The sequence below is a fragment of the Rattus norvegicus genome, chromosome 5, assembly GCF_021556685.1.
Source record: "Rattus norvegicus strain SHRSP/BbbUtx chromosome 5, alternate assembly SHRSP_T2T, whole genome shotgun sequence".
In the NCBI taxonomy this organism is placed as follows: domain Eukaryota; kingdom Metazoa; phylum Chordata; class Mammalia; order Rodentia; family Muridae; genus Rattus; species Rattus norvegicus.
In genome coordinates this window covers 54,925,978-54,939,683 of record NC_141538.1, presented here as the reverse complement: position 1 = coordinate 54,939,683, position 13,706 = coordinate 54,925,978, and the positions used below count along the sequence as shown (strand labels likewise).

The 13,706-nt window shown below is 43.9% G+C and overlaps 1 protein-coding gene and 1 pseudogene across 3 annotated transcripts in view; one reads left to right on the top strand and one right to left on the bottom strand.

Moving 5' to 3' along the window:
- Positions 1-13,706, top strand: part of Mob3b (MOB kinase activator 3B) — a 196,130-nt gene that overhangs the window by 74,037 nt on the left and 108,387 nt on the right. For both annotated transcript variants that reach the window (XM_087550195.1, NM_001108970.2), the window contains 1 exon segment: positions 5,333-5,953. In XM_087550195.1, coding sequence (XP_087406321.1) covers positions 5,536-5,953 — 418 coding nt within the window. In that variant the 5' untranslated portion in view covers positions 5,333-5,535.
- Luc7l3-ps2 (LUC7-like 3 pre-mRNA splicing factor, pseudogene 2) lies at positions 8,913-10,439 on the bottom strand (annotated as a pseudogene). The gene has a single exon (XR_015620794.1). The product of XR_015620794.1 is annotated as an LUC7-like 3 pre-mRNA splicing factor, pseudogene 2 (transcript).

Genomic DNA, 13,706 nt, shown 5'->3' with positions numbered 1-13,706 from the left:
CACCAAGATGGCCTCTAAGATGTGGTAGCTGCCAAAGAAGACGCGTTTCTCAGGAGTCAGTGGGAGAGCAGTTTCATTTCTTCCTCTATCCCTGGCAAGGACTCTGATTTTTTTCAACTAATGAGGCAGAAGACATCAATAGGAAAAGAAAAATAAGAACTTCCCCTGCCAGTGTTGCTTAGCGACCTTGTCAACATTGCCTCACAGCCCAGCAGCGTTCTCTCCATAGTTTCACTGTGTGTTTGTTTTATTGCTAAAGTTGATCTATTAAGCAGAAAATATGGAGAACACATGGAGCTGCTGTCAGTTTTATGCCGTTTATTTGGAATTCCATTTTTCTCTTTCCAAAGACCTGGATGCTTTTTTTCCCTTCCTATCTCAGGCGACACACTGGAGGAATGACATCTGTGTCCACATTAGTATGTTAGGCTTCCGAGCAGGAAAAGTTCAGACTGAACACCAAATCATGAGGTCCTCATAAACAGAGGCCAGAATTTAATTAATTATGCATCCTAGTCCTATGAATATTCAAACAAGCCTTAGTAATTTTTTTTTGTTTAATTAAATGAGCAATTGGCTTCAACTGTTTATTGAGAACCAGAATTATAATGGGTGCTGTTCATTAACAGAATTGTCTTAGCATTTCTCTCGAGGGCCCAAAAAACTTATGCTTTGTTCTTTTCTTTCTGGACACTAGACAAAGACAGAGAATAAGCACTATGTCATTGTTAGCCCAAGAAACTCCAGGCACATGGTTGCAGTAGCAGTAGCCGCTCTCCGTGTGGCATCACATGCTGGTTTTCCCAGAGACCTGGAGGTGTTCTGCTGTCTAGATCCATCCAGATCAGAACTCTCCTTGACCCACCCTACACCCACCCCATCCCCAAACTCCTACCCCCACATCGCCACCTCAACTGAAGCAAAGCAGTTGAGTTGAAAACAGTTGGGGTCTTCTCCTGTTCTTCCTGACAATGTATATTCAACTTCAGACTATTTATGAAGCAAACTGTTGACAAAAACCACAAGAACAAGTGGATATTGTCATCCCATTAGTCAGCCAGTCAGGTGTCCCTTCCACCTAAGGCTTCAGGTGTTTTCTTCTGAGATGTGGTTAAAGAGCAGCTTTAGATCCTTCGTCTGGGATGAAGCCTGAGAGTCTTCACATTCGATGCACCGTTATCACCTGTGTTTATGGATCAGCAGATCCTACATCACTTGGAGCTTGTCTTAAGTGCAGACCTGAAGCTGCTACCTATATTTGAACATAACCTCGGGTCTCTGAGTTAACATGGGATAAGGACTATGCTAGTCTAGCCTTGTCTGCGTGTTACAACAAGTACTAGAGATTGCTGGGAAAGTGCCCTGCCACTGAGTTACATGTCTAGCCTTTTATTTGATCAAAAAAAAAAATCTTTTGAGACAAGTACTTGTTATATATGCTTGTTTTTGGTCCTCGGGCTCAGTGTCCCAGATATCTGAGATCAGAAGTCTGGCAGGCTGTAACGGTTGAGGGGCATGAAAGAGTACACTATGGGCAGGATCTCAGTGTAGATAGGGCTTGGAAAGGAAGGCCACATGCATCCACCATGCGCCTTTTTACTTAAAACTCTTTTAGCTCTCTACACCAACATAGCGTGGACACCTGAGAAAATATATAAATGGAACATTCAAGTCTTCAGAGGTGTGATGGATCTTTTTCTCACCCATCCCAAACACCATTGCCTGGTGTTTCTACATAGAGAATTTACCTGGCCAACAAGCACACTCCTCAGAGTAACTCCACTGCAGGTGAAAAACCACACCAGCAGAGACATTCCCATGTCTGACCACGTCAGCATGCAAGGCAATGTGAATTAGGTGCCAGGAGACCAGCACGCCTGTCAAATGAAACTAACAGTACCACATGCCCTGGACTCCCCTTCGATCCATGATGGCGGCTGCTTGAAATGTTCCTGAAGATGTTCATGGAACTGTAAAATAGCTGTTACTGGAAAACATCCTATATATCTCAGGGACGGAGACATATGGATTCAAGTCGCTACCTGTCAACTTTCTGACTTCTCACAAATCGTTTAACCTAGCTAGCACTCAGTGTCTTTGTCACTGACACGTGCATGACTTCCACACAGGATGGGCTAAGGACTAAGTGTTAGGGAGAGCTACAGAGCAGAGTGGTGTTTAATCACCAGGGCAGATTCGAGACCTCGCTTGAGGAGTAAGCACTAAGTAGAGCGGCTCCTGCACTTGGCAACACCCCGACTTTTAAGTCCATGTTTGGGTTCTGAGTTAAGGGCTTCATTCTCACTTAAGACAGCCCTCTTATCTAGTGATCCATCTCCCCAGCCACAAGACAGTAATTTTAAACCTGATTAAGGCTTGGGATAAATATCCTTCCAGTCAAAGAGATTGAAGTCTTGAAATCTGTTACTTGAATATCACTAGACTAGAGAGGAAAAGAATCTGAATTCTAGCAAGGTTTGGTTATTTTTTGACATGCTTGTGCCAACCACTTGAAACTTTTGGGGGAATTTGATTAGAAAATTATGGTTCTTGGGTTTCCAGCTGGGGTGTCAGACAGATGTGTTGATGGTGGCCGTGAGAACCTGGCACATTCTTTCCATGAGAGTGGACACTATAGGCCCCAGAAGCAGCAGAATCAGAGGCACCGAGGGTCATGGGACTGGGGATGAAGGATGGCTCCAAGAGCCATGAGAGCTGATGGGACCTTTTGTCATCAGAACAGGAGCAGCCAGACTTCTTCACTAAAGAGAGGGAGCCACCTGTTAATACTGTGCTACGCCGAGGGACTGCTGCTGATTTAGTGAAGAAAACGAAAAGTCTCACCATTCTCTCTCTCACCAATGCATTTGTTTTGGAAATGACCTTTTAAAGCTTCAAGTTTCTTCAGGCTCTTATCAGTCTAAGTCTTCAAGGAATCTGCCTTCCACCCTCTTCCCTATTTTCCTCCCTCCCCCTTTCCCCTTTCCCTTTTCCCCTTCCCCCCTTCCCTCTCCCCCCTTTTTGTATGCACTGGGGTTGAACCTACAGTCTCATGCATTCTAAGCAAGTTTTTCACAATTGAGCTTATAGCCCAGCCACGAAGGTTTTCATTTGAAAAGAGATTGCCCACATCCACCCCCTAACATGTTAGACTTTCGTGTTGATATCCATGTAGTTGAGAGTTCAGAGTACCCTAAAGGATGACTTCACAAAAGGTCTCAGGCAGGCTGTCATGTGGCCTTTTCCACATTGATTTTTTTGGTGGGAGCAGGGAGTGTATGTTTAATGCCACATGAGAAGGAGAAAAGAAATGTTTCCCAATTTTCCAGGGGAAAACTTTTAAGAAAAGGAATAGAGATGGGATGAGAGCACCAGGTTGTGGGAGAGGCAGGAAGGGGCAGGAAGGAGCGTGGCAGCAGAACCATGGCTGTGTTGAGCAAAGTTCGAAGTCTGTAGAAGGAATCATGTACCTCAGGAAAAACAAACAGGAACTAATTTTGTCTGAAAACGTCAGGATGAAATCTAATACTGTGCATGCTAATTTAACATGTTTGAAAAATTTTTGATAAAAGTTGATATACATTTTTGAAAAGGTATATTTGGGAACATATTCCAGTGTTAATGACTTAACCAAGCCACGTTCACCATGTGGAGCAGAACCCCTTCTGCGTGTGAATAAAGCAGTTCAGAGAGCTCATACTCGAATCCTCTGTAACAGATCCTGTGGCGGTGAGGCTGCTTGCTGGCCTCGGCTGTGGGCTCACTTTGCTCTGGTTTGGGCTGAGTGGACTGTGGCCACCTCCCTATGTCAAGGCCACAGGACAGCTTTCACCTCAACCCACTCTTTCTTTGCAGCTTTTGGAGACCATGTATATAAAATGGAACAGAGCTCTGGGGAGGGAACTTCATGAACAAGTGGGAAAGGAAGGATGAAAGATGCCGTGGTTCAGAGTTTAGGACCACGGGGAAAGTGCCCTTACAAGAACTTAGCAAACCAAACTTGGTGCCAACTGTGCCTCCTGCTAGCAACAGGGTGCTATTAAGCCAGTAACTCTCTCCCCTAGAGAGAGAGATCCAGGAAAAATGATACTGTCTGTGACTTTACTATACTTTCTATGACTCTGTAAATCTTGCCAGAGGTTTGAGAGAGTCAGACGAAACAATGGAGAATATTAGGATTTCAAAGCTGCGCTGTCCAGTGTGGCAGCCACTGGGCATGCATGACTAAATAAATTCAAGTTAATGTAAATTAGATTAAAAAAAAAAGCTAAGTTCCTTAGTCACATTGTCTACATCCGAGTAACTCAGCAGCAAATGTGGCTAGAGGTGCCACATGGCCACTGCCAGGGCACGTTCTGTTGAACAACTCGGTTACAGAGAGGTCCAGGGAGTGACGCTAGGATTGTAAAGGGTGGTGTATTATAGAGATAACAACTGCTATCATAGTTAGGGCTTCTTGAGAAAGAGCAACTAACATAAAACTGCCAGAACTAAGGTCAAGGATTTATTTGACCAGTCTTGGAAGAACAAATGTATCCCAAAGGTAAGAAATGCAGCTAAGTTTTGGGAGTGTTAGGACCACTTCCTGGATTGTTTGGAACTAAAGGAGCTGCTTTCCCTTCCTTACCCCTTCCAAGGAAACTTGGGCCTGTGCTGTTTCTCTCTGTTTCAACAGCCACTGCTGTGACCGCCTCTTCCCCCCTACTTCTCTTCCTCCTCTCCCTTTTCCTCTTCCTCCCCCTCTCCCATTCCTTCTCCCATTCTTCCTCTTTCTCCTCTTCTTTCCCCTCCCCCCTTGTTCTCTTCACCCCTTACTCCCCTCCCCTACTGGCACTGCAGGTTGGTCCAGCTCTCTAAACTTCATTCCACATGACCCATGAACAGCTTAAGCTGACCACTTTCATCACTTCTTACAGATCCAGCCGATGCAGACTCCCCGCCTGGTTCTGTTTAGCCAGCTTGGATTGATAGCCACCAGGTCCCATCGCCTCTATTTGGGAGGGCAGAGACGTCTGTGCTTACTCATTGGTTCCCCAAGAGGAGTAGATATGCAACAGGATTGAATCACTAACCTCTCCTTCCTTGGAGAAGCCCTTAGCCTAGGGCCACGAAGAGAAAAGCCAGCAAAGAAAAAAGAGGGTAGCGTCTTTTCTTCCTCAGTCGTCTACGTAATTCAGAATACCAACGAAGTCCATAGGGCAATAGCTTCCCCTTCACATTCATAGGGACCAAGCACAGCCAGTAATGCAAGGTGGAAATTAAGCCCAGGCCTCTATTAGTTTATAAATGCAATGTGAGCCCTCACAAGTTCCCGTTTCTCTTCTGTCTTTAGGAAGGAACATGAAGTTCCCTTGGAGATCATTCAAGAGGACGATGGAGGGAGGCATTTAGAGTAAACCGAGTTAAAAACCACAGGCTGCCACCCTGGGGCCTGAGGGCTGGCAGTGGAAACGCCTGCTGGGCTGTGACCTCTCACTGAAAAGTCCCAAGTGCCTTTTTGCTTCCTGCAAAAGGAAGGAAGCCAAGGAAGAGACCATGTCCATAGCCCTGAAGCAAGTGTTCAACAAGGACAAGACCTTCCGGCCCAAGAGGAAGTTCGAACCCGGCACACAGAGATTCGAGCTGCACAAACGGGCTCAGGCATCCCTCAACTCGGGTGTGGACCTGAGGGCAGCTGTACAGTTACCGAGCGGGGAGGACCAGAACGACTGGGTGGCTGTGCACGTGGTGGACTTCTTCAATCGCATCAACCTCATTTACGGCACGATCTGTGAGTTCTGCACTGAGCGGACCTGCCCTGTGATGTCGGGGGGCCCCAAATACGAGTATCGGTGGCAGGATGACCTCAAGTATAAGAAGCCAACCGCACTGCCCGCTCCCCAGTACATGAACCTGCTTATGGATTGGATTGAAGTCCAGATAAACAATGAGGACATATTTCCAACATGTGTCGGTAAGTGCACGACGGGCTTAGACACTTGATCGTGTATCTTTTGGTTTTTTTTTTTTTTTTTTTTTTTTTTTTTAATGTTTTGGCCCACTCCTCCCTGAGCTGAGAAAGTTTACACAGTGTGAGTCTTACACTGTCTTTGAATACTATATAGTGCCCTTGCTATTGTTTCCCATCAGCTATATATCTGAAAAAAAAAATACTGATTGAAAAATGTGATTTATGGTCTATTTGTGGTTTTGTGAACTAGTGGTATACAATTAATTCTACATGCTTGCAAGACTTGGGAAAATGTTAGATCCTAATCTTCTTGGCTTTCTTAGGCCTAGATTCCAAATCCACACAGCCTGGTAAGCTTTTTAGTTTTTGGCCAATTAACATGTAAGGTTGCACTGACCGTGATTTCTGTTGGTATTATTATATTGACCTTTTGTGATTATAAATCACAGTATGGGAATCCATAGATGACTTGGAGCACAAGCACACAGCGGTTCATAGCCTGAGGTAATAAGAATCCTGGATTTGTCCTTCTTCCAGTCATAGGCTACTACAGTCGCAGGCTGTACTGTCAACCCTGGCAACTGCTAGACAGACTGGAACATTCGAAATACAGATATTTTGGCTGGTTTTGTGCTATTAGCCATAAAACATAAGGGTTCAGACTCAGCCTTCCCTTCCTGTTTGAATTTTAGCTATTGAACTCCCATGTCCAAACAGGCGGGGTGTGGAATTCATTGCTTCTTTATATCCGAAGCTAAGTGGAGGGAGGACTCTTGTCTCCATTGCTGTGTCTCTGGTGCTTAGCCCGGCACCAGCTTGGGCCCTCAGAACCATTTCTAAGATGAGCGACTACTGTGCTATTGGGGTAGCTGAGATACAAAAATAAGCATGAGTGCACATGAATGCACATGAATGTACACAGAAAGCACACGATGGAGCCTGGGAAATCACTGTAGATGGAGAGGTGTTCTCACATCGAGAAGGGATGTGTGGAAGTAATCAGGTTTATACTAGAAAAACGTACATGAATGAACTGGTGCAGGACGGTGCATCTCGAAGTATTCAGGCCATAAACCAGTTTGTCAGGACACTGATACTGGCTTTGCCTTAACTTGTCTAGCCCCCTCATGCTTCCCTCTCCTGTGCCTTGTTACCAGAAAGGAGGTGAAGTGCGAAGCATTGTCTAGTTTCCCGAAAACTCTCATCGGCAGGTGTTCCGCATCTCCAGAGCGGGAAACCTTTGATTCTTACCTTCCTGCGCTTTTTGTTTTACTCTTACTGGCTACTTGTGCTGAGAGGATTTTTTTTCTTTCAGAAATCTTATAAGCAACTGTCAATATCATGTGCAGAACATACAATAGCATAATGATATGACATCATCCTTCTGGTATTGGCTCCTGGATGCTTTGAACTCTGGGCAGTCCTGCAATTTGCATGCTAAGCTGCTATCTCAGTACAGCAGCCTGTCGTAACTTGAGAGGGAGGCAACTTCTGGACATCTGTTTGGGGAACTAAGCATCATAGGTGACTTTACACTTTGTTCTGGGGAGCAGCGGATGTCTCCATATTCCCCATAGAAGGTCATTTTTCTTTTTTGTTCTCTAAGTGTTTCTTTGATCATTCTGCATCCAAAATGACTTCTCTGTTTCTATGCTCCCCAGCATTGAGGTTTTGAGAAATCTTAGTAGGTTTCCTCCGGGGGTGGGGGAGGGGCGTAGAATAAGTTTGAGAAATTCTGAGGAAGCTGAATGGGTTTCTTAGTAAGTCAGTGTGCATTTCATGAAATTCCAAGAAGAATACTTTAAAATCTTTTTTAAAAAATATATCTTTACTTTGTGTGCTGTCTGTATGCATGTAAGCATGAATTCCAATGAGAGAGAGAGAGAGAGAGAGAGAGAGAGAGAGAGAGAGAAAGAGAGAAGGTTCTCTCCTTCAATCTTGTGTGTCCCAGGATAGAACCAGGTTATCAGGCCTCCTGTGGGAAAGTACCTTTTCCAGCTGGCCCCAGGAAAAGATTTTTCAATCTGTGTGTTTCCAAGTTTGATGAGATTCTTTCTCTATAAAACATGCTCCATTAGCATTTAGCGTTTGTTCATTCATTGAGACAGGGCCTCTCTCTGAAGCTCTGGCTGTTTGTCACTTGAGAGTAGGCCAGGCCAGTCTCCAGTTCACAGAGAGCAACCTGTTCTACTACTCAGTGTTGGGATTAAATACGGGAGCCACCACACCCAGCTAGTATTCTTAATTTTAAGGATATATAAACCTATATAGATTAGAGTTGTCAAAATTACCTGGGCCTTCTAATTCAAAATGCAGAACCCCTGATCTCAGATGAGGGCTAAGAGTACAGTTCAATGGAGGAGTACTCACCTGGTGTGGTCAAGGTCCTGTGTTTGGTCCTCTAGCCTGCCAAAAATGATGAGAATCAGAAGGAGAAAGGATTTCTTAGATGAGATTGAGACCTGTAACTTAACAACAGACCACAAAAAGTATGCCTGATACATTGTCTAAAGTTCTTTAGACTATCTTCCGTTTCTTTCTTTCTTTCTTTTTTTTTTTAACAGAAAGTCAGAGATACTTTATTGTCACTTCCAAATCCAAAGGCTAAGGATAGCAGAGGTGTAAAAATGGAATCCCAGTCTGCTTCACATGAATACTAACGTTTAATCCTGTCTTCAAAGTCCAAGACTGAAAACTTGCAAGTAAACACTGAGCAAGCCACGTGTTTAGGTAATATTTCTTAAAAAGTCTTAAAGAAAAAATATGATACAGGACCTAAGTTTTCAAAGTGGCGTGAGTGCTATTAACACATGTTCTGAAATCTGGCAGGTCACAACATTCCTGAATTAATTTTTAATAATAATAATAATAATAATAATAATAATAATAATAATAAAAACCAAATAACTAACTGCGCTTTATACTTTTTCTACTCCACTATAGCTTTCTTTCACCTCATTTTAATGTTGATCTTCACTTTATTCCGTTTTCAGTATTCTTCAAAAACTCTTCAACAGTAGTCCTCTGTCTGATCTGAGGTCTTATCAGATCAGTTTTAATTGGACTGAGTGTCACCTTCAGATCTAATGTCTTCACTGGTCCCATTGACCTCATTCTTAGTGTCACTTTCCTTCGATTCAGGGTTTGTGTCTTCACTTTGTTTTTCTCGACTACTGGACTTCACACTACTCTTTTTATCATCGGATCCCTTCTTTTCTTTCTCCTTGGACTTTCTATCTTGTTCTCTGTCCCGACTTTTGCTCCTGTGTTTATAGGACTTTCGATCTCAGCTTTTTGACCGTCTTCGATCTCGACTGCGAGATCTATGTTTTCTTTCTGATCTGTCATGGCTTCTGCTTCTTCGTCGATCTCTACTTCTGCTTCGGCTTCTGTCTCTACTCCGTGATCTTTTGTGGTCCCGAGACCTGCTGCATCTCCGGTCAGAAGTTCGGCTTGAGTGTCTACTCCATGAACAACTTCTCTTTCTCCTTTTTCTGTCACGAGCTCTTTCTTTTTCTCTTTCTTCCTCTTCTCTTCGTCTTTTTCTTTCCCGTTCTTCCCTTTCTCTCTCCCGCTCTTTTTCTCTTTCCTCTCTTTCTTGCTTCTCTTCTTTGAGACGTTCATCCCGATCGGGTTCCTCTGTTCTTTTTCTTAACTTTTCTTTTAATTCTTCCACAGTGGCTTTAATTTTGGCATAGCCCATGTGTTGCTTCCCCATCAAATGGTCATCTACCCGGGACTGGGCATCTCCTACTATCAAAAAGGCTCCGTACACTTCACAGACTTCCATCTGTTTTTCTTGGGCAGCAAAACTTCCTATAGTCGAGGTTGTAGATCTTAGCAATTCTCTCTCTTCCTTTAACTGTTCAACCAATTTCATCATTCCCTGGGCTTCTTCTACCTTTCCTTCAGATCCTAACTCTTCAATCTGCTGTAGAAGCACATCAATTTTGTCTGTCAGAACCTGAATTTTTTCTTCATTTTTGCCTGTTGGACCAGCAGCCCCAGAAGACTGCTGATTTTGAGATAATGCCAAACGAGCATGACCTCACCCAATTCTACGCTCGACCTCGGCAAGTAAACTCTGTAAGTATCGCAAAAAATCTCTCTCATAGCCAACTTTCATAAAACAAGAACTCTTCTCATACTGTTTTCTTAGATTTTCATCATGAATTTTTTCACATGGACCAAGGTCAGAACAGATATTTGTGAACAATTCCTCAGGACAAAAACCACAGAGATAATATTTACAAACGCTCTCGTGGTCCCACCGCACGTTGCTGCGCTTCTCATCCGGGGCCAGGTTTCGGTCCCGGCCCATTAACTCATCCAACAACTGCGCGGCCGAAATCATGGTGCTTCCTCTGGGCGGCTGCTCACACCAGCCCTAGCACCCACCAACGAAAACCACCAGCCACTCGGCCGCCGAACTAACCCCTCGGCCCACTCTCAAGCCGAAAAGCCTCTTCCAAAGAGGAGCCGATAAGACAAAAATTATCTTCTGTTTCTTTAGCTGAAATTTTTGTGTCCTTGGGAATGAAATCTCTCACTAGCTCGGATAACTTCCATTCTACTCTCTCCTTAGCTTTTTAGATTCCACTTGTGAGATAATCTGCCTTTTTGTGCTCAGCTCAGTTCATACAGGATTCATGCATTTCAGATTGAGAGAAAGAGGGGGGGGGGGGCCTTGATTGATTCCATGTGTAGGCCAGGTTGACCTGGAATTCCAAGTTGACCTGGATTGCAGGCCAGTCCCACTTCAGCCTTCCAAGTGATTTGACAACAACAAACAATAACGAATGTGTATTATCACACCTAGTTAAGATTGTCTTTTAAGACTTGTTTTGACTTATATGTATGTGTGTGAGACTGCATGAGTTTATGTGCACATGCGTGTAGGAGTCCACAGAGACCAGAAGAAAATGTCATATGCTGGAGCTGGAGTTTCGATTGGTTTTGAGCTGCCATGTGGATGCTGGATAACAGAATCCCAGGCCTCTACAAGAGCAATAAGGGCTCTGAACCACTGACATATCTCTCCAGTCCCAATTTCCTTCTTTTTAAAGACTGGGAAATATTCTATTGTGTACATATGTCACGTTTTCATTATTCAAGCATCTGCTTGGATATTTATTGATTAAATATGCACATACTATATCTGTCTTGCTTTTTTTTTTTCGTTGCCTGTTAGTAGCTTGCAAATCTTCTATTGAGAAATGCCCACTATGTTGCATAGTTTGATGTCAACTAGACACGAACTAGAGTCATCTGAGAGGAGGGTATATCAACTCAGCTATTGCCTCAAATAGATCAGCTGTTGACAAGCCTGCCGAGCATTTTATTAATTAGTGATTGATGTGGGAGGGAAGGACCAATTTTAGGTGGTACCACCTCTCAGCTGGTGGTCCTGAGTTCTATAAGAAAACAGGCTGAGCAAGTCAGTAAACATCATTTCTCTATGGTCTCTACTTCAGCTAGGGCCTCCAGGTTCCTCCCCAATTTAAGTCCTTTCATAATGAACAAGAATGTGGAAGGGTATGTCAGATAAACCCTTTCCTCCCTAAGTTTCTTTGGTCTTGGTATTTGATCACACCAATAGTAACCCTAGCTAGAGCAGAGGTTGGTACAAGGATAGTGGGGTATTTCTGGAACAGACATGATCATCTTGTCTTGGGGAGGATTGTGGAAGGACTTTGGAACTTTGGGCTAGAAAAGCCATTGAGTGTTAAGAGCTTAGTGGATTATCTTGTAGGAACTTGGAAGAAAAGAATGCTGAGAGAAGTGCAAAAGACAGAAGGCTGGCTTGGGAAGTTTCAGAGGGAAGCAAAGATTGTAATGGGCCATTTATGGGAAGACTATGTGGTATTTGGTCAGTTGGAGTTGAAGAATCAGCTGTGATTAACAAGAGGCCAGAAGCACTAAAGTAAACCCTTTGGTTTGCTGGGATGATGGATGCTGGGCAGTTGAGCCATGGCCATAATTAAGAAGAGACCAGCATCACTAAGGTGAAAGATTTCTGGGAAGTGTTTCCTCAGAATCAGTACACAGAAGTTGTGTTACAGAAGTGGTCAAGGTTGTCCCTTGTGCTAGTTGAACCCCAAACTTGGTAATGTAAGACTTACCCAGGTAGTGCTGGTTTTGAAAGCATGAAGGGGGGAGGGGTGTCATGGAAAGCTGCTGAGGTGTGGCACTAAGTGGCCAAGCTGGAGTCACTGAAAAGAACCCAGGAGAGGCTACTGATGAAAGTACAACCCAGTTGCATCAGAAGTTGGCAGCATTTTGGTGATGCTAGTATCACGAGATAGCCACCAGACACCCATCTGGTGACTTAAAGCTGGTCTGAGACTAGAAGATAATCTGTGGTGCAGGGGGCAGAGCCCTTTGGATGAGCTCAGAAGATCATGAGCGGATCCCAGACATTGGACACTGAGTTATTTATACAGTGTGAGTTTGCTTTTGCTTTGTTCAGATTGTGAATATGCCCTGGTTCTCCCCTCTTGAAGGAAGGAAGTATCCAGGCTTTTATTTTACGGACCCACACTTTGAGGGACTTTAAACTTCTAAAGTGATTTTGGAGGTTTAGACATTTGGCATTTTAAAAAGAGTCTGCATGTTTTAAAGACATTTAAAGACTACAGGACTTTTAAAACCCAGAATACTTTATATCATGACATTTATTAATGTGTGATTTAGGGGATAAACTAGAAAAAAAGGTTATGGATAAACAATGATGTTTGTGTGTAAAACTGACAAGTGTACCGGATGGTTTTGTGTGTATCAAGTTAACACAAGCTACAGTCATCAGAGAGGAGGGAGCCTCAGTTGAGAAAATGCCTCCATAAGATCTAGCCGTAGGCAAGCCTGTGAGGAATTTTCTAAGTGATCAATGGGGAGGGCTCAACCCATTGTAGGTAGCGCCATCCCTGGGCTGGTGGTGGTCTTGGGTTCTATAAGAAAGCAAATTGAGTAAGCCATACAAGCAAGCCAGAGAGCAGCATCCCTCCACAGCCTCTGCATCACCCCGTCTCTTGGTTTCTGCCCAGTCTTCCTGCAATGATGGACTATAATGTGGAAATTTAAGCCAAGACTTTTTCTTCTTCAACTTTTTGTTGGTCATGGTGTTGCCTCATAGCCATGGTAACCCTATCTAGGACACCCACTCAGATCTTTTGTCCGTTGTCTGAATTGTCTTTGAACCATTGAATTGTTTGGATTCCTTCTGAACCATCTGTTTAAAGAGTCCCACCACCACTCTTCTTTTATTGTAAGCATTCATAGCACTTTTCCTTCTTTTTTTCTTGTTTCCTTTTCTTTTTTTCGGAGCTGGGGACCGAACCCAGGGCCTTGCGCTTGCTAGGCAAGCGCGCACTTTTCCTTCTTGAGAGACAACCTGCTTCTCATCATGGTATAGTTACCCACACTTTCTCTTCTGCTCGTGGGTTTTGTATGTTTTCTTTGAGCTCCTCCTGATCAGACACTGACAGGTGTGCTTGAGCACATGTGTTGTAGAACAACCTGAGACATCACTCCTCAGCTGCTGTTCACTTTTGTTTAATACAGGATCCCTCTTGACCTGGAACTTACCAGGTAAGCCAGGCTGGCTGGACCAATGAGCTGCAAGCATTCGCTCATCTTTGTTTCCCCCAGCACCGAGATTATAAGCACATGCCACCACTCAGTTCTGTTTGTTTGTTTGTTTGGTAGGTTGGTTGGTTGGTTTTGTTTTGACATGTTTTCTGGAGATCAAAATCAGTCC